At 35.4% G+C, this 27,387-nt stretch overlaps 1 protein-coding gene across 1 annotated transcript in view; it reads right to left on the bottom strand.

The window, feature by feature from the left end:
- Positions 1-7,861: 7,861 nt before the first annotated feature.
- CRISP1 (cysteine rich secretory protein 1) overlaps positions 7,862-27,387 on the bottom strand; it is a 43,870-nt gene continuing 24,344 nt past the window's right edge. Inside the window, exons 4-8 of the mRNA XM_066360301.1 lie at positions 21,404-21,494; positions 20,211-20,359; positions 12,347-12,447; positions 9,710-9,798; positions 7,862-7,989 (exon numbers count right to left, since the gene is read on the bottom strand). Of these exons, the coding sequence (XP_066216398.1) occupies positions 7,862-7,989; positions 9,710-9,798; positions 12,347-12,447; positions 20,211-20,359; positions 21,404-21,494 (558 nt within the window). The remainder of the gene's footprint in view (positions 7,990-9,709; positions 9,799-12,346; positions 12,448-20,210; positions 20,360-21,403; positions 21,495-27,387) is intronic.

Below are 27,387 nucleotides of genomic sequence, written 5' to 3'. Positions count from 1 at the left end.
GCATCAATTCTTCGTTGCGACACCTTAGTTGTTCATTGATTGATTTCTCATATGTGCCTTGATGGGGGTGGTTACAGCAGAGACCAAGTGACCCCTTGCTCAAGCCAGTGACCTTGGGCTCAAGCTGGTGAGCCCATGCTCAAGCTGGCGACCTTGGAGTTTTGAACCTGGGTCCACCGTGTCCCAGTCGGACACTCTATCTACTGCACCACCACCTGGTCAGACTATTAATTTTTTTTAGAGAGACAGAGGGAGAAAAGTAGAGAGAGGAGGGGAAAGGGAAGCATTCATTTGCTGTTCCACTCAGTTGTGTGTACACTTCTTGGTTGCTTACCATGTGTGCCCTGACGGGGGATCAAACTTGCAATTTTGTCATTTCTGGAGGATGCTCTTAACCAGCTAATCTAACCTGCGAGCACCTGGTTTTCCTGTTTTTGATCAAAGTAGTTTACTGTAATTCCTTTTATGGAATTGTCTTGACTGCTCCTCATACAGGAAGGCTTTTCTTGTTGCCCATCTCTCCTAACACTATATGGCTTTTAATTATCTGCTATTAATAAATGCAGGCCTTCATCAAAACTATTGCTCTACACAGACCTACAAATATTTTACCGGGCAAATTTCTCCTCTCATTCTTTCTAACAAATGCACATTTGCCACAAGCGATGCCGTTGAACTCAGTACCTAGAACATAATTAGAAGAAAACATAGAGGGATGGCTTCATCACATTGAATCTAGCAACTAGTTGTTGGATATGACACTAAGACACAGGCAATACAAAGGAAAAAATAGATAAGCCAGTCTACATCAAAAATTTCAAAATTGTCTATCAAAGGACACAATTTAAAAAGAAAGCTAAGGAATGAAAGAAAATATTTGCCAATTTTAATAATGACATGGTATTAATATCCTATATATTAACATCCTATACAGTATATTAATAACACTATATATTTCTAAAATTCAATAATATAAAAACACATCACCCAATTAAAAATGAGAAAAGAGATGAAAGACATTTCTCACAGAAGATACATAAATGGCTATTAAGCACATGAAAGAATGCTCAACTTCACTAATCATTAGGGAAATGAAAATTAAAACCACAACAAGCTACACATAGGATAACTATTATCAAAACAAAACTGCAAAAAGTATTGGTGAGATGTGGAGAAATTGAATTCCTTGTGCACTATTTGTGGAATGTAAAATGACGCATCCTAAAGGGGAAAAAACAGTATAGTAGTATCTCAAAAACACAAAATAAAATTACCTTATGATCTGGAAGTTATAGTTTGGGGTATATACCAAAAAAAGAATTGAAGCTAGGACTCAAAGAGAATGAATTAGAGAGCAAAATCTCCCAAGAAAGAATGTTCCAGAACCAGATCTTCACTGGGAAAGTCTACCAAATATTTACAAAAGATTTAGCAACAATCTTTCTCAAACTCACCCAAAAAGTTGAAAAAAATGGGTTACTTTCTAATTCATTCCATGAAACCAGTGTTATTTTAATACCAGAGTCATACAAAGACTTTAGAAGAAAAGAAAACTGGAGATCAATGTCAGAAATATTGATGTAAACATTTTAAAAAGTATTAACAAATTGAATTCAGCAGCATATTAAAAGGATTATATATCATGACCAAGTGGGATTTATTCTTGGAATCAAGGATGGATTAATTTATAAAAATTAATCAGCTTAATATGCCACATTAGCTGAATAAGGAGGAAAATGTAAGCTAATCTCAATTGTTGAGCAACCTTTAGCTAGACTTACCAAGGATAAAAAAGAAAGAAGACTCAAAGAATTAATTTTAAGTGGAAAAAGAGACATTACAAATTATACCACACAAATACAAAGGAACATAAGGGACTACTATGAATAATTAAAGGCCACCGAATTGGACAACCAAATACAAATTTTTAAAATTCTAGAAATACACAACCAACCTAGACTACATCATGAAAAAATAGAAAATGTTAACAAACTAATAATGAGTAAGGAGACTGAAGTGGTCATCAAACACCTCCCAACAACGAAAAGTGCAGGACTAGATGGCTCTTCAGTTGTGATTTCTACCAAAACTTTAAAGGAGGAATTAATATCAATCTTTCTGAACTCTTTAAAAAGTCAGAAGGGGAGGGAACTAATTTTGTGAGACCAGCATTACCATGATAGCACAGACAGACAAGGACACTACAAAAAAGGAAAATACAGGCCAATATCCTTGATGGACACAGATGTAACAATCCTCAATCTTCAGATATTAGCAAAACAAATTCAATAGTACATTAAAAGGTTCATACATTATGATCAACTGTAATTCATTCAAAGGTGTAAGCCTGGTTGAACATCTGAAAATGAATACAGATGGTACTCAGAGAAACAGAGAGCAGAGAGGAGTTCGCAGGAGCTTGGGGCTGGGGAAAATCGTGAGAGATTGGTAGAGGATACAAAGTTTCTTTTTATGATGAGGTAGATCTGAGGATCTAACAAATAGTATGGTGGCTAGAGTTGATAACAATTTATGACACAATTAAAATAAAATATAAAAATAAATTATAAGCTTGGCATGTGACCTATGCTCAGGTATACAATGGGAGGAAGTTCATTTGTGGTAAAAGTTTTGGTGAATAGCTAACTTTTTATTTTTTTATTTTTTTTCAGTTAGACTCTTAAAAATCAATTTTCACCAATAGAGCATTAAGATGCCCTGTAGTCAGTAGATATGAAAGTCACATTACTTCTGTTATATTATGTAGTAGTTAAAAAAAGAATCTTGAAAATGCTATTACTGTGTAAGTGGTGCAGGAAAAACTTACAGCTTTTCTGGGTCCTAGAAGTGAGCTCTGATTTTATCCAGTCTTCATAATGCCATGGGACAGGCTCACTCTACAGTATTGAAAGTTCCTTATGGGCAGCTCTGTGTGGCTGCATATCACACATCTCCCAAAGCAAAAGAATGCCCATCGCGATATTACGTGTAGCTGAGAAAACCACATAGAGTGGCAACCTTTTATTTAACTGCCACTTATCTTCTTCTTATACCATTATTAAAGTATGTTTAATTTTTAGATCTTGACTTTTTTTATCACAAGCAAGATCTGAAATCTAAAACTTTGAATATCCAAGTTAAAAAATATAATAGAAGAGTGTACTAGTCCACATTTACTGTCATGAAGGGACACAAACTTATATATAAATGGGATAACTTAATTCATCATTGCCAAGAAACTTAGTGATCCCTGGTGGTTTTTGAGCACAACGTTGCCTCATATAGATATACACCTACTTATAGTTTGCTACTTCTTTGCATTGTCCTCTGTGAGTTCACATTGTTTCCATGACTTTCTCGTATTTTGTACAATGTCTTCACTCCAATTATTCAGTGGAAGAATAATAACCTAGCACATGGTCTTATTAACATTGTCAGGATAAAATTCCAGTTTATTTTTTCTAGAGCTCCAAAGCTAGCAATATCCCTATTTGTATAAAACAGAATTTCTTTTAAGTGAGAGGAGGGGAGGTATAGAGACAGACACCTACACGCACCCCGACCTGGGATCCACCCGGAAACCTCTGTCTAGAGCCAGTGCTTGAATTAACTGAATTAACCAAGTTAATTTTAGCGCCTGAGGCTTACCGTCAGTCCAACAGAGCTATCCTCAGCACCTGTCTACTCAAACCAATAGAGCCACTGGCTGTGAGAGGGGAAGAGAGAGAGAAACGGGTGAGAGGGGGAGAGAAACAGATAATTGTTTCTCTTGTGTACCTTGACCAGGAATTGAACCCTGGATGCCCATATGCTGGCCGAAGCTTTATCCACTGAGCCACTGGCCAGGGCCTAAAATAGAAATTTAAATAATGAGATTATTCTTATATTTTCTGGTTGGAAGAGGAAGAAAAACATTCAGTATAACGTATCAGAGATTGAATGCGCAAAATCAAAATTTGGTAATAATGTTTAGACATAGCTACTCTTTCAGATGTAGTAAAGAGTTGAAGGAAATGCTTCTAAGTAAGTAAGACCAGGGTTACAAACCCATCCCAGCCATATTAGTAGTTCTACTTGAAACATATTATTTTATCTCCTTGTTTCAGTTTCTGCATTTGTAAGTGTGACGCATTATTCACATCCAAAGTTTGTTCTGGAGTTTCAATGATACCCCATGCGATACAATTGTGAATGCTTAATCTTGTATAATTTTGCACAGTTAATAAACAACAGTTGCAATTAAAAGCAAATATATGTCCGGCATCTCTACTGAAAATAATGGATAATAGGCCCTGGTCAGTTGGCACAGTGGTAGAACATCCGCCCATTGTGTGGATGTCCTGGGTTCAATTCCTCCCCCTCTCGCTTCTCTCTCTCTCTCTCTCTTCTCCTCCTACAGCCATGGGTCAATTGGAACGAGTTGGCCTTGGGCACTGAGGATGGCTCCAAGGCCTCTGCCTCAGGTGCTAAGAAAAGCTTGGTTGCTGAGCAATGAGCAACACTCCAGATGGGGAGAGCATCGCCCCCTGGTGGGCTTGCTGGTGGATCCCTGTTCAGGCACATGTGGGAGTCTGTCTCTGCCTCCACTCCTCTCACTGAAGAAAACAATTTTTTAAAAAAGAAAAGAAGATGGTGAATAATAAAAGTTAACAACAAACACAGCACACCAGGGTCTGTTACAAATTCTGTATGTTTTTATTTTTTTTATCTTCCTGGCAACTTTTCAAGAGAGGTACTATTATTCTCTTCATTTGAACATTAGAAAATTGAGGTAGATATGTAATCAGGTAGGTGTCAGCTACCACTGTCCCTCTGTCAGTAGGTTTGGGATACATAATCTCCTAACACTGTCTTTTTCCCATTGTACGACCACCTAAGACTGCAACAATTAACCAGCAAAGTGTGGGGGTCTTTTTCTTTTTTAAAAGCTTTTATGTAAATTATTTAGCTACCCTTTTGAATAATTTTAGGATATCAATCTAACAGTTTCTCTTTCTCGGCCTCAAAAGTTTAACTCTTATACATATGCTGCCATCTTGTGGTCATTTCCAAGAATTATGCTTTCACATGAATAAAATTTCCAAACCATGAGAAGGATTAAGTAACTCAGACTGGAACAAAGGAAATAAACAAACAAACAAAAAAAACAAAAACAAAAACAAAAAACAACAACATGGTTTTGAGCTTTTAATTACTTCATATCAAAAGAAATATTTCTATAAAAACTATCAGTAACTGAAGGAACAGAACTGACACGGCACACCTAGTCAAAGTATAAGATCTCCAGGCAAAGGGAGACTGATGCACTCATTAGTAAGGAAATCTTGCCTGTTATGATCAGGTTACCAAATGCTTAGAACTGAAATGTAAATGGTTATCTCAAAGGTGGTAGCATCCAAGTATGCTGAGGTGCATTATATAACTTCCTTTGTGCACGGAAAGACGTATTCCCCCAGCAGCTGGAAGTCCTGCCCTCAGACAGCTCTGCTGTCTGATATCTCTAAAAATGGTCTCATTCATGCCCATCAGCTCTTCCGTGGTGCAGCTCACAGTCACACCCAAGTTCTGGTGGATGTGGGAGTCGTAAGGGCAAGGGCATATTTAGGTAATGTTTTTTTCATTTTTATTGAGACACAATAGTCAGAGTTGTGCATACTTTTAAGTGTACTGTAGAATGACTTATACATATATTGAAAAATTATTGGCATAAGTGCAGTTTACATCAAACCCCTCATATAGTTATAAATTTTTTTGCCTTATAATGAAAACTTTTAAGGTCCACATTCCTAGCAAGTGTCACTATACCATACAGCACTGTTAATGACAGGCTGTCCGTTACATCCCCAGTACGTGTTTATCTTACAATTCAAGTTTGTACCTTCTGACCCTTTTCATCCAATTCCTATCCCACAGATCTGATCTCTTTTTCTGTTAGTTTGGTTTTCATTTTTCTGTTGGTAAGAAGTCCACATAGAAGTAAAACCAAATAATATTTTTTATACTTTATTTGCCTTATTTCACTTGGCCTAACGCCCTCCAGGTCCCTCCCTCGTCGCAAATGACAGGATAGCTTTCTGTTCTTTTTTTCTCTTTAAATAAGACTAAGGGAGACAGAGTCCCGCACACGCCCCAACCAGGATCTACTCAGAAACCCCCGTCTGGGGCCGATGCTCTGCGCATCTGGTGCGATGCTCACAACCGAGCTATTTTTAGTGCCTGAGGTGGAGGCTCCATGGAGCCACCCTTGATGTCTGGGGCTAACGTGCTCAAACCAATTGAGCCATGGCTGCAGAAGGGAAAGAGAGAGAGAGAGGAGAAAGAACGGAAAAGAGGAGAGTGGGACAAACAGATGGTTGTCTTCCCAGTCAAATTAAACCTGGGACTTCCACACGCTGGGCCAACAGATAATCTTCTTTTTTTTCATGGCTAAATGGTAACTCATAGTAAAAATACTCCACATTTTCTTCACCATTCATCTGTAAATGGACACAGGTTTTTTTCCATGTCTTGATTATTATAAATAATGCTGCCCTGAATACGAGGGTGCATGTATCTTTTCAATTAGTGTTTTTGCTTTCTTTGGATAAAAAACCAGAAGTGAAATTGCTTCCAAGCCATTCAGTTGGCCTTTCCTTCAAGTTTCCCTGTAATCTTGACCCATTCCTGGGCTCATTTACTCACTGCTGTGATCCAAACAACATAATCAGGTTTTGTCCTCAATGATGCTCTTTACTGTCTTTGCTTCGCAGGAGTTCTAGACACTCTTAGTATATGTAGACTCATACACACCAACATACACCTGTTTTTAATGGTGCTTTTGCGCTCCTGAGTCCAGTTATGACCTACCCCCAAAAGTGACCCTGGAACATAGCATAAGATTTCATTCGATAAATAGTATGTTGTGATTACAAACATTCCTGACCCACGGTGGTCATGGGGGTGATGTTGGAAGGCATTCAAAAAGTTGCACTGGAATTTATGTTACACTTTCTTGGACCTATTTAGCATAGGAAGCTTATTTTTGAGTTCCACAAAGAATTCTCATCCTTGAAGTAAAACCTGGTTTCTACTTCCTCTTTTTTATATGTGTTATGACAAGTGAAAAAAATCAAGGAGATTTTATATAAACTTTCAGAAAGGAAGAGCACAGTTATCGGGGGGAAAATCCAGGTAACAGGTCCTCTGGGTGGCCATACACTTCATCAATTGATTAATGTTAAGATTCACAAACATTTACATTCTTATTATATGAATTCAGTGTTGAATTCATATTTCATTAAATTAAAAATTCAAGTTCTCTTTTACCAGCTTTACAAATGTTTATCGATACTGCAATGAAACAGTAAGACACATAAACCACTTGAAATTAAGTGGTATTTACCTTGCAATAATGAGACTGGACTTTTCGCTTTGTAAATTATTTTAATGACCGATTTAAAAAAGAAGTAAAGTTCATAGGTGAAGAATTATTAGTTCACGTAGGTTATACAGAGAAGACAAACTTCAGGCTGATTGGAGACATGACAAAGGAGAGGAAGGAGTTAAAACAGAGAAAGAGGGACCCAGTTATACCATCAGTGGAGTTATGTCAACCCGAGAACTATAAATCTAAAGATTTAAATAAGAGGCTGGGGTGGAACTGGACCTTTCTTTCCAGCAGTAAGAAAGTGTAAAACAAAGTTACTTCAGGATTTATCAAGACAGGAGTGGGTAGCAGGTGATTTTTGCTAATTAAGATCTCCAGTACAGTATAAGTAAAACCAAATGAATTTCAGCAGAAGCAACTAAAGCAACATAAAGTTAATAATATAACCCAGCAGATATTTTCCTAACAGCACATTAGAGTTGTAAATAACAATAGTTATGCTATCTCAGTGACACATGAGCAAGTGGCTTTGCACCGTAGTTGAACTCCTGAGTGGCTGCATCCAAGAATTCTTTTTTGTGCCTTACAATCAATGTATTCATCATAGTAGATGCAGGGGTTCGCTGAAGGGAGGAAGCATATGTATGCAATATTAACCTCAAAAAAATCACAGTCACTGAGGATAGAGATCATCTCCATAAAAGACATGAATGTAAAATTTATTAGCAATAATGACTTAATTTTGATTATCATGAGCTAATAAAATTAGAATGGAAAACAGGTAATGAGTTAAATGGGTCAGTATTAAAGAAAAGTAGGTAAAAGTCTGGTGTGATATTAAATAGCCTTCTTTAATCGTTATTACTGGGTTTTTTTTTTTGTTGTTAAAACATACCTAAATACATTAGAAATGAATCACCACTATCAATTATAATGTCAGATTAAAATCATCAACATGATTAACTATATAACATTATACTGAGTAAAATAAGTAAATCAGAAAAAACTAAGAACTATATGATTCCATACATAGATGGGACATAAAAATGAGACTCAGAGACATGGACAAGAGTTTGATGGTTACCAGGGGGAGGGAGGGAGGGGTGGGGGTAGGGGAAGGGCACAATGAAAACCAGATAGAAGGTGATGGAAGACAATTTGACTTGGATGAGGGGTATGCAACATAATCAAATGTCAAAATAACCTTGAGATGTTTTCTCTGAACATATGTACCCTGATTTATCAATGTCACCCCATCACCGGAGACCACAAGGTTTAGAACCTGGGTCCTCAGCCTTCCAGGTTGATGCTCTATCCACTGTGCCACAGCCTGGTCAGGCAGTATTTTATTCTCTTTGATGTAATTGAAACTGGGATTATTTCCTAATTGTTTTTTATTTGTGTACATAAACACAACTGATTTTTGCATATTGATTTTTTATTCCGCAATTTCGCTGAATTCAATTATGAATTCTGGTAGTTTTCTCTATACAGTATCATGTCATCAGCAACTATAATGTTTTGTTTCTATGTGCCATAATAAGGCCCAGCTGATAGAAAACTAGGTAACAGCAAGCCATCTGAGAACACTGGTAACCTGAAAGCAGTATGTCTAAATTCAGAACTTCAATAGGAGAGCACAGAATCATTTTGTAGAGCATAGAAAAATTTATACAAAAAATTTATACTTCCCTGGCCAGTTGGCTCTGTGGTAGAACATCGGCCTGGCGTATGGAACACCTGGGTTCGATTCCCTGTCGGGGTACACAGGAGAAGCGACCATTTGCCTCTCACCTTTCCCCCTCTTCCTTCTCTCTATCTCTCTTCCCTTCTGCATTCATGATTCTAATGGTTCCAGCAAGTTGGCCACTGGGCACTGAGGATGGCTCCATGTCCTTGCTTCAAGCCCTGAGATGGCTCAGTGGCTGAGCAATGGAAAAGCGGCCCCAGATGGGCAGAGCATCACCCGATAAAGGGTTTGCTGGGTGGATACCAGTCAGGGCGCATGAGGGAGTCGGTCTCTCTGCCAACCTGCCTCTCAATTAATTACTTAAGTTCATGCTTATGCTAACAGTTTATGTAGGGTATCCTTACTAGGATCTTTACATTTTAAGGCAGAGACTTGAGTATAGACCTAGACATTCTAATTTCCATTCAAATAGATTTAATCAATGGTCATGGTGACTCTGGAGAGAAAGAAAAATCAAATAATGTTGATCTTTCTTGTAAAATGATTGAGATGAAAGTTATAGGGTAATGAAATGTTGTTAAATGTTTAATTTAAAGGACACATGGCTCCCAAATCAACAATCAACATCAAGCAAACTGAGGTGTAAAACTTACTACAAAGTTTATCTTCACAGTTATTTGGGCAGTCTTCACATGGTTTTCCGTGCTTATAAGGTTCATTCTTTTTGTCAGGTTCATTTCCCCTTAAAAAATAAAGAAAAGAGTCTAATAAAATTATTGTTAGGAAAATACATATAAAATGTACTCACTATTTCAATCAACTTTAAAAGCAATTTTTGAAAACTACTTGTTATAACGACTATAATTGTTAAGGTGGATTTAATATTTTCAGGCTTACAATGATGATAACTTACTTACCCTTTTAAAAGTACAACTGACAACTTTGCTGTCCTAAGAATATTTTGGAATAGTTGGCACTTTTTGGGGGGCAGTCACGTCTCAAGTGACAGAATAGCTTTAGAGCCATTTATAATAAGAGACTTTTCTTTATACCCAAAAGGACTTGATAAAGTTACATAAAAGCACGTTTCTTTTTTTGACAGAGACAGAGAGAGAGGGACAGAAAAACTGGAAAGTAGAGAGATGAGAAGCACCAGTTCTTCATTGCAGCTCCTTAGTTGTTCAATGATTGCTTTCTCACATGTGCCTTGACCGTGGGGCTACAGCAGACAGAGTGACCCCTTGCTTAAACCAGTGACCCTAGGCTCAAGCTGGTGAGCCTTAGTCAAACTAGATGAGCCCACACTCAAGCTGGCAACCTCAGGGTTTCAAACCTAGGTCCTCTGCATCCCAGTTTAATGCTCTATCCACTGCGCCACTGCCTGGTCAGGCAAAAAAAGCGCGTTTCTTAACAATGTTAATTTTTTTTTAAGAGAGTGGAGATGTTCTAATTTCATTCTGCACTATGTCATAAAAAACTTGATATATATTAGTGTCCTTTATATAAATATATGCAGTATTATAAAAAAATAAAAGTACACCACCATAGCTAAAACTCAAGAGTTGGAGAGAGTGAGTAGGTAAGAATTTCCAGTTCTGAGATAGTTTGAAATTCCAAATAAAACAGGCTTACCTTCAGATATCTAAGAAAACAATGTGGATCATAGCTTATTTGTACTTAATATCACTTAAAAAATTAAAGTAAATGTTCTGCCTAAAAGAACATTCTAATATTTTTTCACTGATATTTAAATTAACATTTTACCTTATAAAATAAGTTTGTTACTTAATTCAGTGAGATATTTTGTCAAATACTCAGCCAAATCTTTTGCCAAGAAAGTTCTTCTGTCACAACTCTGTGCATTTTATTTTTTTGTATTGTCAAAAGTTCACCACAGACCGCCAACCTTTTCAAAGATTTAGTACAACTGAAGTGTCATAAATTCAAGCAGACCTCAATTTTCTCAGTACTACTTACATAGATAAAATCACAACAAATATTAAATAATAAAATAAAAACATAATTAAGAGCAAAAATACCATATATATATAAATGTGTTATATAAATTGAGTCTATAGTGACTTTGGAGACTTCAATTAAAGTGTAAAATTGGTAGCATATACTCAGAACAATCATTTTTATTGGTTCATATTAAACATCTTTTATTATGCTACACACAGGGGAGACAGCTGGTGCTAAAACATCAGGGGACAAAAGAGTACACTTGCTATTCACTGAAGCAAATTTCTTCTAAGAATTGAAACTCATATTATTGGTAATAGGTAAACTAATTTCTGAAGAAAGAAAAGACATATATCAATAGTTAAACTAAAAAACTAAATACAAGAACACTTGGCTTTTTCTGTGTATTCTTAACACTTCATTGCATTTTAGTCCTTGCATTATAAAAGTACTCTGCATTGCTGAAGTAAATATCATTGTTTTTGGCTTAAGTTAACTCTAATTTGTTTACCTTAACTAATATTACTTGAAGAATCAATAACACACAGCAAGACTATTGATAATAATTCTAAATGTGAACATTTTATTTTAATATTTATTGTGCTCCGGCTGGATAGTTCAGTTTGTCAGAGGATCATACCAAAGTGCAGAAGTTGCTGGTTCGACCTTGGTCAGGGCACATACTGGAACAGATGTTCTTCTCTCTCCTGTTCTCTCCCTTCTTCTCTCTAAAAAAACCCTCTTTACTGTATTGAGTTTAGAGAGAGAGAAAGGGAGAGAAGGAGAGGGAGACAGAAACTTCTCTCTGCTCCTGTATGTGCCCTGACTGGGGATTGAACCGGCATCCTCTGCACTTTGGGATGGTGTTCTACCCCACCGAGCTATCTAACCAGGAGTGAACATTCTTTTAGTGATATATAGGCTTATTTACAAAAATATGATGTAAGTAAAAAGGTGTGTTGGCCAGGCCTGTGGTGGTGCAGCGGATAAAGCCTAGACCTGGAATCCTGAAGTCCCTGGTTTGAAACCCTGGGCTTGCCTGGTCAAGGAACATTTTGGAATTGATGCTTCTTGCTCTTTCCCTGTTTTTTTTTCCTCTCTCTCTCTCCTCTCTAAAATGAATCAATTTAAAAAATCATTAAAAAAATGAAAGAAAAAGATGTGTTTGGGTGTAATATATTAGGTATTGGCTAAATGACATTTTATCTTTAAATTCCACTTAACTGAAATAACATATTTATTGGATTTTATTTATGTTTTAGAAACATGAATAAGGGAAGAGGATATATTTCTAAAATCTATGTGAACCCAAGCTGTATAATACCTACTCATGACAATAGTGACAAATATAGAGATACTCAGGTGACAACTTTCTTTTGCAGCATGGTGACACAGAACAGCCAATGAGGTAAGAAGTAGCCCAAACAACCTGTAAATATAAAGAGGTGATTTTATTAGAAAACTGATATTTTGCTAAATGATTATGAAATAAACACTCTTTTTGTTAAGATACTTTGAGCACAACTTCTTAAGAAATCATAAAAACAGAAAGATTCCCATGTTTCTGGTGAACACACATAGATATGTACAGTCACTGACTATCACTGACCCTGGTTCATACTCTTCTTTCCAAATCTATATGGAAAATCAGATAATATAATGAAGGCGGTTTGGTGATTATAGATATAAAAATCAAAGCATGAAAGAAACTTTACTTAAGCGTCAGAAAATAAGCATAGTGCAGGTAGGATGTTAGCGAAATGCCTGAGTTTCAAATTCTCATTTCTACAATTTCTTGGTGGGATGGTATCTACCATGATATTGTAATTTTGTAGGACAGTGTCCTTATAAATAGATGATGCATGTTGACCTACTAAAAATTAAGTGTCATGACATCAGTAACTTACTTTCAAAATGTTCAGAAAAAATGTGTATATTTTTATAGAGATATAAATATATTGATAAAACATGAAGAATTTATGCATTTAAGTAGGAAGGATATTTATTATACCTATAATGAAATACTTTGGTGAGCCTAAAATGCTTTGAAAGACAAAGCTGGACAAAGAAGAGAGATGGCATTAGAAAGTTTCAAGCCATTATTTTCCCATAGATATAATAAAAACAACTACTAGAGGCTGGCTAGAATAATTTTATAGAAGCTGTGGAAAGTTGTCAAAGATTTATAGCAATTGAGTGAGCACCCAAAGCAAAACAAAGCCATAATAAAAATGGTAGAAATTTCTATGGAGTTCTTTCTCTTCTTTGACAGACTGCCTCCCTGCATGCTCCAGCATAGTTGGGAGGAGATGGTTTAAACTTTATTTCCTTACATGGTCTGGAGCAAGTAGAGAGAACTTTATTTGCTATATTCTGACCTTTTATGTGCTGTCCTAGGAATAGTCTTTATTATCTGATTTAGAGCTCAGATGGTAAACTGTAGCATAGTTTAGATCTTAAGGTAGGAAAAAACAGTGAAACAATGGGCATAGCTTATTACAGCTGAAAAGGGACTACAGACCCACTGACACCTGGGACAAAGGATTATGCATAATGAAATACTATAGAACATCTGAAGTGCCAAGAAGAAGGTGAGAGAGAAATAGTGAGAAATTAAGACACTTAAAAGCAGGTGTGAATTTGTGGAATTGAAAAATAAAATTGAGAGCCATAGTATCAGGCTAGATACATGCTCAGAAAAATGATATAAGAAAACCCTTAAGTTTTACCAGGTACTGATTTGTTGTATCAAAATATGCCTTGCTAATTAATCAAGGTTTTTCCTACCAATCTGCAAAACTTTAAGAAGTTCCTCTTTTTGTTCAAATGCCTTATTTTCAGCAACAAAAATCACAAGATATATAAAGAAACAAAAAAAAACATAGCCTATTAAAGAGAAAACAAAAAATTACAGAAATCATCCCTGAATATACAGAGGTATTAGACTTACTACACAAAGAATAAGACAATTGTCTTAAAGTTCTTTAAAGAGCTAAAGAAAAACACAAACAATAAACTAAAATAAATCAGGGAAACAACAAATAAACAAAATGAGAATGTCAAAAAAATGACTAAAAAAATTTTTTTTAAAGACAAGCCAGAAATTCTGGAGCAGCAAATACAATAATCAAATTAAAAATATTTACTAGAGGCCCTGGCCAGTTGGCTCAGTAGTAGAACGTCATCCTGGCGTGTGGATGTCCCGGGTTTGATTCTCAGCCAGGGAACACAGGAGAAGCACCCATCTGCTTCTCCACCCTTTCTCCTCTCCTTTCTTTCTATCTCTCTATTTCCCTCCTGCAGCCAAGGCTGCATTAGAACAACATTGGCCTGGGCACTGAGGATGGCTCCATGACCTCTGCCTCAGGCTCTAGAATGGCTCCAGTTGCAATGGAGCAACACCCCAGATGGGCAGAGCATCGCCCTCTGGAGGGCATGCTGGGTGGATCCTGGTCAGGCACCTGAGGGAGTCTGTCTCTCTGCCTCCCTGCTTCTCACTTCAGAAAACTACAAAAAAAAAATTACTAGAGGTGATTGACAATAGACTTAAACAGGAAGATGAAAGCAGCAACCAACTAGAAGACAGGTCATTTGAAATTATTATATCTGACAAGCAAAAAGAAAAGAGAATGAGGAAAAGACAACAGAGCCTAAAGGAGTCTGCAAAACATCATCAATTAGACCAATAGATGCATTTTGGGGGAGCAGCAAGAGAATATAAAATGAAAAAAAGTAGAGAGGTTATGTGAAGAAATTATTGTTTTGGATTTCCCAAACTTGAGAAAAGATATAGATCTACAAATGCAAGAAGATCAATGATCTTTAAGTAGAATGCAACAAATACTAAAATATATTATATTCAAACTGTCAAAAGCTAAAGACTAAGAGAAAATCTTAAAATGCAGAAAGAGTACAGTGACTCATTATGTACAGGAATCTCCAATAAAACTGCTAGAGGATTTCCTAGCAGAAAACTTGTATTACAGAAGATAGTGGGGTAATATATTTAAAGTTCTGAAAGAAAAAAAAAAGTCAACCAAAAATCATACAACTTGCAAAACTGTCATTTTTAAATGAGGGAGAAATGAAGATATTCTTAGCAAAACAAAATCTGAAGGAATTCATTGCCATTAGACTTGTCCCACAAAAAATTCTGAGGTAAATTCTTCAAGTGAGATAAAAAAGGGCTAGACAGTAACATAGGAAAATAAAATTATCTTCAATAGATAAGATACATGGGCAAATATAAAAACCAGTGTCATAATTTTGTTTTGTAGTACTATTTAAAATTTTTACAGGTTTTAAAAAAGTAATAAATATCTATTTTAATAAGTGTGTAACAGTTAAATAGTAGGATGTTGGAGCTGTAAATGAGTAGTATTGATATGCAATTGGTTATCAGTTTAAAACAGATGATTATAATATTAAAATATTACATATAATTCACATGGCAATCAAAAAGAAAATATCTATAGTATACACACACACAAAATGGAAGGGAATCAATATGTGTCACTACAAAAAGTCCACTAAACAAACAACAAACAAAAGAGGATATATTTGAGAAAATGAAGGACAAAAAAGCAGTAAGAAATATAGAAAATAAATATCCAAAATTACAAAAGTAAGAAATATGGAAAATACTCTAGCTAATAGCAGTGGAATATACTTTTACTCAAGTGCACATAAAAAAAAATTCAGGATAGGCTATCTGGTGGGCTCAAAACAAGTTTTAGTACATTTAAAATTTAAGATATAACAAAATGTTCTTTCTTATCAAAAAAATAAATAAAACTAAAAATCAAAAGCAGAAATCAAAGCTGGAAAATTTGCAAATATATGGATATTAGAAACACATGCTTTAAAAGTTACATGGGAAATTAGAAAATATCTTAAGACAAAAAAATAAAATTCAACATACTAAAGCTTAAGGTTAAAGAAGCAAAACACTAAGGAAAGTTTATAGCTATAATGGTTACAATAAGAATAAGGTCTCAGATCAATAATCTATAACTTTACTTTAAGAAACTAAGAAAAAATAATAAATTAAACCCATAGCTATCAGAAGGATGGAAATACATAGGTTACAGCATAGATAAATACAATAAAGAATAGAAAAACAAAGAAAATCAATAAAACTGAAACTAGGTTCTTTAAAAATAAAATTGATCAATTAGCTACATTAACTAAAGAAAAAGAATAATCAAGTAAATTACACAATAAATATCAGAGTTAAGATAAACAATAAAGAATAAGAAAGCTATAAAAAGTCAATGTAGGCCCTGGCTGGTTGGCTCAGTGGTAGAGCGTCGGCCTGGCGTGCAGGAGTCCCGGGTTCGATTCCCGGCCAGGGCACACAGGAGAAGCGCCCATCTGCTCTCCACGCCTCCCCCTCTCCTTCCTCTCTGTCTCTCTCTTCCCTTCCTGCAGCCGAGGCTCCATTGGAGCAAAGATGGCCCAGGCACTGGGGATGGCTCTGTGGCCTCTGCCTCAGGCGCTAGAATGGCTCTGGATGCGACAGAACGACGCCCCAGAGGGGCAGAGCATCGCCCCCTGGTGGGCATGCCGGGTGGATCCTGGTCGGGTGCAAGCAGAAGTCTGTCTGACTGCCTCCCCGTTTCCAGCTTCGGAAAAATGAAAAAAAAAAAAAAGTCAGTGTAATTAAAAGGTTTTTTTGGGGAAAAAAAGCTCTGGTTCTGATGGTCACTGCTGAATTTTACCAAATATTTAATGACTAACTAATACCAATAATTTAAAAAGTCATCTAAAAGTTTCAAGATGAGGAGCGCCTGCTATGAAGCCAGCGTTATTCTAATACTGGAAGCAGACACAGACACTACAAAAAAGTACAGACCAATATCCCATATGAACAGGGATGCAAAAGTCAACAAGTTAAGTTCAGAAGCATATAAGATGGATTATACACTGTGAACAAGTGGGATTTATTTCTGCAAAATAAGGATGGTTCAACAGGTGAAAATCAATGTAGACCACCACATTAATATAATGATGGGGGGAAATTACATGATTGAATTAATAGAAGCTAATAAAAAGCATTTTATAATATTTAACACTCTTTCACGTTAAAAAATGGTCAACAAATGGATAATAAAAAAAAAAGAAAAAAACGATCATAACATAGTAAAAGCCAAATACGTAAATTTTTCTGCTAACATTTTAATCAATGGTAAAAATGGAATTATTCTTTTAAAATCAGCAACAAAACAAGGTTGCTGGCTTTTGCAACATCATTGAAACATAGTGTTGGAAATGCTAGAAAGAGCAACAAGGAAAGAAAAAAAATGTCAACCAATACGGAAAGGAAAGAGTAAAATTATCTCTGTTCATAAATGACATTGTGTTATATGTATAAAACCCTGACAACACAACATAAAATTTTAAAAACTGAAGAACAAATTCGGCGAATCTTCAAAGTACAAAATTAGCACACAAAGGTCAATTGTGTTTCTATAAACTTGCAATAAAGAATCTGAAAATAATTAAGGAAACAATTCCACTTAAAATAGCATTAAAAAGAATAAAATACATACAGGGTGGGTAAAACTAGGTTAATAATAATAAATAATACAATCAATAATTAATAATAATAATTCATGATTAAAGTCTGTTTTGTGCACTCACACTGTAAACTTTCCTTTGTCTACCTCTATAGAAACAAACCAATGTAGGTGAAATATATATACATAAAAATATAGCTAGTAGAAATTTAAAAAATTCAAATAATGAGAATGACATACATTGTTCACAGGCTAGAGGACTTCATATTTTTAACATGTTAACATTACTCTAAGCATTCTACAGATTGAATGCAATCCCTATCAAAATTCCAGTACATATTTTCACAAATAAAAAAATAATAATGCCAAAATTTATATGAAGCCTCAAGAAACCCCAAATAGGCAAACAATCTTGAAAAAGCAGAATAAAGTTGGTCATACTGTTCCTGATTCCAAACCTTACCACAAAGCTATAGTAATAATACTGTGGTTCTGGCATAATGATAGACACATAAACCTATGAAATAGAAGAGAGAGCCCAGAAATAAACCCTCACATATATGGTTAAATGCTTTTCAACACGGGTAGCAAATCATTCAATGGGGAAAGAGAAGCCTTACTACAAATAATGCCGGGAAAATGAATATCCACATGCAAAGAGATGAAGTAGATCCTACCTTACACCATACAAAGATGAGCTCAAAATAGATCCAAGACCTAAATATAGGAGTGGAAACTCTAAACGTCTTAGAAGGAAACATAGGGGAAAAACTTTACAATATGGAATTTGGCAATAATTTCTTGATATGGCACCAAAAGTACAGGCAAAAAAAAAAAAGATAAATTTAATGTCAAAATTTAAAACTTTTGTGCATAAATAGGGCATCATTATCAAATTAAAAAAGCAATCCCTGCAACAGGAAGTTGTATTTATAAATTATATACCTGATAAGGGGTAGATATCATCTTACAACTAAATAATAAACAAAAAACTCTGCTTAAATAATGAGCAAAGGATTTGAATAAATATTCCCTCAAAGGAGATATACAAATGGCTGATAAGCACATGCAAAGGTTCTCAGCATCACTAATCATTAGGGAAAGGCAAGTCAATCCAACAATGAAACACTACTCCACATTTACTATGTTTTATATAGCATACAAAATAAAACATAACACTAACAAAAAGTAAAATATAAGAAGATTGTGCGTGTCATGTATTAAATGTTTATGTCTCCTAAAAATTCATACTCTAGAGTCTTTACCCAGCAGTGTGGCTCTATTTGGAGAAGTCTCTAAAGAATTAATTTAGATTAAATGAGGTCATAACGGTGGGGCGTGATATAATAGGATTAGTGTCTTTATAATAAAGGGCACCATAACACCATCCCCCAACCCCGGGCTTAGATATGCACAGAAGACTATGTGGCAATGTAGTGAGAAGATGGCCATCTATAAGCTAGGAAGAGAGCTCTCACAGAAACTGACTACATTCCTGACATTCAGACTTACAACTTCCAGAATTGTGAGAAAATACATTTTTGTTGTTTTATCCACCCAGACGGTGATACCTTGTAAATGGCAGCCCAAGCTGACCAATACAGTGTGAATGTGAAATAGTAAATTTCATTGCTGTGGGAATATAAAATGGCATAGCAGCTGTGAAAAACAGTATGACAACTTCTCAAATAATTAAACATAGAATTACCATATGATCCACCAATTCTACATTTGGGTATATAATCAAAATAATCGAAAACAGAATATAAACAAATATTTATACATCAATGTTTATAGCAACATTATTCTTAATACCTAAAAGGTAGAAACAATCTAATAATCTATTGATGTATAAATAGATAAACAACAGGTAATATATATATATTATATATACATACACACACATACACACATACAATGAATTTTTTTCAGCCTTAAAGAAGAATAAAATTCTAACACAATGAACAGCATGAATGAACATGGATTGAGGATATTATGCTAAGTGAAAGAAGTCAGGCATAAAACGACAAGTATTATATGTTTCCACTGTATGAGGTATCTAAAGCAGTCAAAGTTATAGAGACAGAAAGTACACAAGTGGTTGCCAGAGAATGAAGAGAGGGAGGAATGGGAGTTCCTGTGTAATGGGGTACTAAGTTTCAGTTTGGGAAGATGAAAAGTTCTGGAACTATACAATGGTGATAGTTGCATAAAGATTTGAACATAGTTAATGCTAGTGGACATTAATGGTACATAATTTAAAAATGGTTAAAATGATAATTTTTGTAATATATATATGTATATTATTTTACCACAATAAAATTAAACTAGGTAAAAGGGGATTAAAAGTTATAACTATTTTTATTCTTTACAAATAGAATTTATAAATAACTGTTTTATTAGTATTTTTACTTCTCAGAAAATCAAATGTGTGAAAAAACAAGCAACTTCTCTAAGCCATCTATAAAGGCAATCACATTATCTTGCTTTGCAAATTATAAAAGGAACACACTTGGTCAGGTGTTGCAAATTATAAGAACTCGAGGGGGGGGGGGTCAAGTATAAGTTTGCAAAAAGTGGGAAAATGATTTTCCTTGGTTTTCTCAGTCACCTATTTTTTACATATGATCATAGTCGCTTAAGCAATGTGTATATTTGCCAGTCCACAAATTACCTGAGTGTAATGATCAACTGTTTTGTCCCCATCCATTGGTGCCCATTGGCCATACTTAAAGTATTTAGACTCATTGTACCAGATTTTAATTACATTTGACCATGAGGTAAGAGAAGATGTCAAATACAAATTTTCTCCACAAAAAGTATCTGAAAAGAGGAAAAAGGCTGGGTCATAATTTAAAAATTTGAAAACATTTTACAAGGATAATCTTTGTATTTTTATTTTATAAATATTTCACTCAGTTGTATCTCTGTATCTTTCTAATTAAATTTCTGGTGCTCAAGTGTGGTGAGAAGCTGACGTAGGAGATGATGTGCAAAACTTGGAAACAAAATCAATCAGCATGTCAGTGTCTGCCACATCTAAGCTTATGAAGAATAGTGACATCAGTCAGAGCTGGCCAATAGTTGTAACATGGCCCATGGGTTGAAAACAGCCACAGAGAAGTATTTATCATGCAAGAACCTTGAGATAAACATTTGCTCATTTAGCCATCCACTTACGATGTGAGCTCTTAGTCAATTATGGGACTCAGGAGTGAGCTGCATTTCTCTGGCTAAGGGTAGACTTACATTGCTAATTCACTGCCCAACAACATTGGGCAAAGATATCTAATAATTGATAAATATGGAGGTCTTATTAGTATTTTAAAATATTTTCTGATAAGTATCTCATAAATAGTATTAATCTCTACTTGAGTATAAAGTTATATTGGCTTTCCTGAAAACTTGTGGTGAACCACTTATTATATATGCCATGAGGTGAACTCATTTTTAAGCACCTATAATTGTTCTTCTGGAAAGGTCAGTGGAATTGAATATAGCTTCCTTCTCAACTGTACTAGTGTTCCAAAGTATGGTGATATTGTGAGTGGCTGAAATAGCTACGTAGAGTGGAAATCTACCTATCCAGCAGTTTGTACAGTAGTTATCATTGTATTACACAAATATTCTGTAACCCTGAGAGCTTTGCTTCTTATCTTTTGATGATGAGAATCTGGAATTTGAAAAATTGAATATCCAAATTAAAAAATTAATCTTAATTGAAACAGTGTAGTGAACCACAATCCATTGTCACTTAAGGGGCCAATGTGAATATAGACTATGTGACTTCAATGACCCTTTCCAGGTTACTTAACAATCCCCAAGGACTTGTGAGCACAAAGGTGAGTGATATAGACATATACCTACTTGTAATTCGCCTCTTAAGTGCATTGCTCTTTATCAAGTCACAATACTTTGTCAACATTCCTGCATTGTGTGCAGCTTCTTTGCTCCAACTCTACAGTGGGAGAGGAAGACAAACACATGGTCTAACATTTCCATAATAAGATTCCAATTCATTGAATCTTCTCACTAGCAATCTCCTCACTTTAAATAATTTTAGATAATTTAAATAATTACATTACTTTAAACAGTCTACTTGAAAGAAGACACAATTTACCATTCATTCTTTTAGCCTTTCAATTTACAAAATCAAAATTTGGTAATAAATTTCAGGTGTAGCTTCTCTCTCAGAAGTATTAAAGAGTTTGAGTAAATACTTCCAGTACAATATAACAAGGTTAGAAATCTTTCTCATCACTTATTGGAACTAATTATTTAATCCTTTAAAACCTCAGTTTCTTCATCTGTAAAAGGTAACCCATAATTTACTTATACCCAATAGTTTGTTTAAACATTTTAATATAATTCATGCCATACAATTATAATATCATATATAAATCTTATGTTCCATGCTCAATAAATAAATGATGGTTGTGATTAGAAGCAAGTACAGTGTCACACATCTCTATAAAGAATTGTGAATAATAAAAAATAAAAAAAATACAGCTAATACTACATGCCAGGGTCTCTTTCCAATTCGTCATGTATATTCTCTCATTTTAACTCACAACGATACTACAAGGGGAGTACTATAATTATCTTCATTTGCAAATGAGGAAATTGAGGCACAGAGATGTTGCATAATTTTTTAAGATAACACAACAAATAACTGCCAAGAGAAGAATTGGAATCCAGAAAATTCTGGTCCCAGAATGTGTGCTCTGAACTCTCAATGTGTGTCAGTTGTGCTGAGCTGAAGCATTTTGTTTGGTAGACCAACTGAAATGAAAGGGCGAAAGTTGGTATCACTAGTTATGGGATTCTGTGGCATTCTCCCTAATCCTCTTTCCTTCTCACATTGTTCTCATCCATTTAAAAGACTGTCCAAATAGCTGCATCCAGCACATTTTCAACAAATATTGTGGGGTTGGTGTTTTATTATAGGATTTCACAGAAATCATTCAGCTACTCTTTAGAATAATTTTTGGATGACATTTGAATACTGATATTCGAAATTTATCCTGACATCTAAGTTCAACTGTTATATGTATATGCTGTCATCCGTGTCAGTTTCATAGAATTACACCTCAGGTAAACTGTGAGATGACCTAAGTGACACACTAGCCTAGGGTCAAAATAAAAACGTGGTTTTGTAAGGTTTGATCATTTCATTCTATAAAAAGATGAATTTTAGTAGCAGATACATCTAACTGAAGAAGTAGAGATGAAACAATACATCCCATGAGGGCATAACATCTCCTGACAGTGGAATACCATCACCATGCTTACTATAGTAACCAAGATACCAAATGATTGGGACTGGAATTTATCTGGTTAACTTATGGCTGATTCAGTGGTAGGATTCAGCCAGATCGCACCAAATTGACAGAACAGATAACCTAACTTTTTGTTGAGCTCAGTGCACCGGTTGTTAAAATGGCATTGTCATCAGGGTTCTCTCTAAGGTGGGCGCCTGGGCAGCCACCCAATGTGGAAATCACAAATTCACATTCCTTACTTTTTTTTAATGTTCATCTGCACAACAGCGTATTCTAAGCGCCCATAGTCATGTTCATTTCATCCATAGGTGAAAAAAATTTGAAGGAACTATGCTTATAAATATTTACTTATTCATTTCATAAAATTTATTATACCTTTGATAAAATACATTTTCATTCTCTCACATTTCTCACTTCAGTAAACAAACATTTAACGTAAAGAGAAAAAGTGCCAAACAACCAGGGGCTGTAAGCTTCATTGGAAATATCTTAAATACCAGTTTTATTGATTTTTGTCAGGTGTTCTTTAATATATTTTTCATTAATAATATTTTTAAACTCTTTCTTATATCGTAATATAGTTTTGTGCACTTCTTTTATTGTTCTTATTTTATTATTAAATGCATGAAGTAATGAACTCCCTTTCAGAATATTGGTTGTTCTTTTTTTTTTAATTTATTTATTAAATTTAATGCAGTGACATTGATAAATCAGGGTACATATGTTGAGAGAAAACATCTCTAGATTATTTTGACATTTGATTGTGCTGTATACCACTCCCCCAAAGTTAAATTGTCTTCTGTCACCTTCTATCTGGTTTTCTTTGTGCCCCTCCCCTCCCCCAACCCCTCTCTCCTTCTTCGCCCCATCCCTCTCCCCCCGCCCCCCACCCCTGTTGCCATCACATTCTTGTTCATGTCTCTGAGTCTCATTTTTATGTCCCTTCTATATATGGATTCATATAGTTCTTAGTTTTTTTCTGATTTACTTATTTCACTCCGTATAATGTTATTAAGGTCCATCCATGTTATTGTAAATGATCCGATGTCATCATTTCTTATGGCTGAGTAGTATTCCATAGTATATATGTACCAAAGATTTTTAATCCACTCATCCTCTGACAGACACCTGGGCTGTTTCCAGATCTTCGCTATTGTGAACAATGCTGCCACAAACATGGGGGTGCCTTCCTCTCTGTCTCTCTCTTCCCCTCCTGCAGCCGAGGCTCCATTGGAGCAAAGATGGCCCGGATGCTGGGGATGGCTCCTTGGCCTCTGCCCCAGGCACTAGAGTGGCTCTGGTCTTGGCAGAGCGACTCCCCGGAGGGGCAGAGCATAGCCCCCTGGTGGGCAGAGCATTGCCCCTGGTGGGCGTGCCGGGTAGATCCCGGTGGGGCGCATGCAGGAGTCTGTCTGACTGTCTCTCCCCGTTTCCAGCTTCAGAAAAATACAAAAATAAATGGGGGGTGCATTTCTGCTTTTGGAGCCATTCTATGGTGTCCTTGGGGTATATTCCTAAAAGTGAAATAGCTGGGTCAAAAGGCAGTTCAATTTTCAGTTTTTTAAGGAATCTCCATACTGTTTTCCACAGTGGCTGCACCAGTCTGCATTCCCACCAGCAGTGCAGGAGGGTTCCCTTTTCTCCACATCCTCGCCAGCACTTATTCTGTGTTGTTTTGTTGATGAGTGCCATTCTGGTGGTGTGAGGTGATATCTCATTGTGGTTTTAATTTGCATTTCTCTAATCATTAGTGATGTTGAGCATTTTTTCATATGCCTATTGGCCATCTGTATGTCCTCTTTGGAGAAGTGTCTATTCATCTCTTTTGCCCATTTTTGGATTGGACTGTTTGTCTTCCTGATGTTGAGATTTACAAGTTCTTTATAAATTTTGGTTATTAACCCCTTATCAGACGTATTGTCAAATATGTTCTCCCATTGTGTAGTTTGTCTTTTTATTCTGTTCTTGTTGTCTTTAGCTGTGCAAAAGCTTTTTTGTTTGATATAGTCCCATTTGTTTATCCTGTCTTTTATTTCACTTCCCTGTGGAGATAAATCAGCAAATATATTGCTCCGAGAGATTTTGGAGAGCTTACTGCCTATGTTTTCTTCTAAGATGCTTATGGTTTCATGGCCTACATTTAAGTCTTTTATCCATTTTGAGTTTATTTTTGTGAGTGGTGTAAGCTGGTGATCTAGTTTCATTTTTTTGCAGGTAGCTGTCCAATTTTCCCAACACCATTTGTTAAAGAGGCTGTCTTCACTCCATTGTATTTCCTTACCTCCTTTGTCAAATATCAGTTGTCCATAGAACTGTGGGTTTAGTTCTGGGTTTTCTGTTCTGTTCCATTGATCTGTATGCCTGTTCTTATGCCAGTACCAGGCTGTTTTAAGTACAATTGCCTTGTAGTATAACTTGATATCAGGAAGTGTGATACCTCCCACTTTATTCTTCTTTTTTAAGATTGCTGAGGCTATTCGTGTTCTTTTTTGGTTCCATATAATTTTTTGAAATATGTGGTCTATATCTTTGAAGTATGTCATTGGTATTTTAATAGGTATTGCATTGAATTTATAGATTGCTTTGGTAATATAGATATTTTAATGATGTTTATTCTTCCTAACCATGAGCACGGTATATGCTTCCACTTGTTTGTATCTTCCTTGATTTCTTTTATCAATGCTTTGTAATTTTCTGAGTACAAGTCTTTAGTCTCCTTGGTTAAGTTTACTCCTAGGTACTTTATTTTTTTGGTTGTAATTGTGAAGGGGATTGTTTCCTTAATTTCTCTTTCTGACTGTTCATTGTTGGTGTATAAAAATGCCTCTGATTTCTGAGTATTGATTTTATATCCTGCCACTTTGCTGAATTCATTTATCAGGTCCAGTAGCTTTTTGACTGAGACTTTAGGGTTTTCTATATACAATATCATATGATCTGCAAATAATGATAGTTTTACTTCTTCTTATCCAACTTGAATGCCTTTTATTTCTTCTTCTTGTCTGATTGCTGTGGCTAGGACTTCCAGGACTATATTAAATAAGAGTGGTGAAAGGGGGCACCCCTGTCTTGTTCCTGATCTTAAGGGTATTGCTTTTAATTTTTGCCCATTGAGTATGATGTTGGCTGTGGGTTTCTCATAGATGGCTTTTTATCATGTTGAGGTATGTTCCCTGTATTCCCACATTGCTGAGAGTTTTGATCATGAATGGGTGCTGGATTTTATCAAATGCTTTTTCTGCATCTATTAAAATTATCATATGGTTTTTCTCCTTCTTTTTGTTTATGTGATGAATCACATTGATTGATTTATGAATATTGTACCAGCCTTGCCTCCCCAGAATAAATCCCACTTGATCATGGTGTATGATTTTTTCCATATATTGTTGGATCCGGTTTGCTAATATTTTGTTGAGGATTTTAGCATCTATATTTATCAGAGATATTGGCCTATAATTTTCTTTCTTTGTGTTGTCTTTGCCTGGTTTTGGAATCAGAATTATGCTCGCCTCGTAAAAGGAGCTTGGAAGTCTTCCTTCCTCTTGAATTTTTTGAAATAGTTTGAGAAGGATAGGAGTTAGTTCTTCTTTGAATATTTGGTAGAATTCCGTTGTGAAGCCATTGGGCCCTGGACTTTTCTTTGTTGGGAGTTTTCTGATAACTGTTTCGATCTCATTTGTTGTGATCGGTCTGTTTAGGTTTTCTGATTCTTCTAGATTGATTTTTGGAAGATTGTATGTTTCAAGGAATTTGTCCATTTCATCTAGGTTGTCTACTTTTTTGGCATACAGTTCTTCATAGTATTTTCTTACAATATTTTGTATTTCTGTTGTGTCAGTTGTTATTTCTCCTCTCTCATTTCTAATTTTATTTATTTGAGTCCTCTCTCTCTTTTTCTTGGTGAGTCTAGTTAAAGGTTCATCAATCTTGTTTACCTTTTCAAAGAACCAGCTCCTAGTTTCATTGATCCTCTGTATTGTTTCTTTAGCCTCTATGTCATTTATTTCTGCTGTGACCTTTATTATTTCCTTCCTTCTACTACATTTGGGCTTTACTTACTGTTATTTTTCTAATTCTTTTAGATGCAGTGTTAAGTTGTTTATTTGAGCTTTTTCTAGCTTCTGAAAGTGTGCCTGTAGTGCTATGAACTTCCTTCTCAGTGCTGCTTTCGCTGTGTCCTATAAATTTTGAGTTGTTTTATGCTCATTGTCATTCATTTTTAGGAATTTTTTTATTTCTTCTTTGATCTCATTCTTAATCCATTCATTATTTAACAACATGCTATTTAGTTTCCATGTGTTTGAGAATTTTTTAGCTTTTCTGTTGTGGTTCATTTCTAGTTTCATGCCGTTGTGATCGGAGAAAGTGCTTGATATGATTTCAGTCTTCTTAAATTTGTTGAGAGCACTTTTGTGCCCTAAAATGTGGTCTATCCTAGAGAATGTACCATGAGCACTTGAAAAGAATGTATATTCTGCTGCTTTAGGGTGAAAGGTTCTGAAGATATCTATTAAATCGAGTTGATCTAGTGTTTCCAATAAGTCTGCTGTTTCTTTGTTAATTTTCTTT

The sequence above is a fragment of the Saccopteryx leptura genome, chromosome 1, assembly GCF_036850995.1.
Source record: "Saccopteryx leptura isolate mSacLep1 chromosome 1, mSacLep1_pri_phased_curated, whole genome shotgun sequence".
Lineage (NCBI taxonomy): Eukaryota > Metazoa > Chordata > Mammalia > Chiroptera > Emballonuridae > Saccopteryx > Saccopteryx leptura.
The sequence above is the reverse complement of the archived record's forward strand: the minus strand, read 5'-3'. Positions and strand labels throughout refer to the sequence as shown.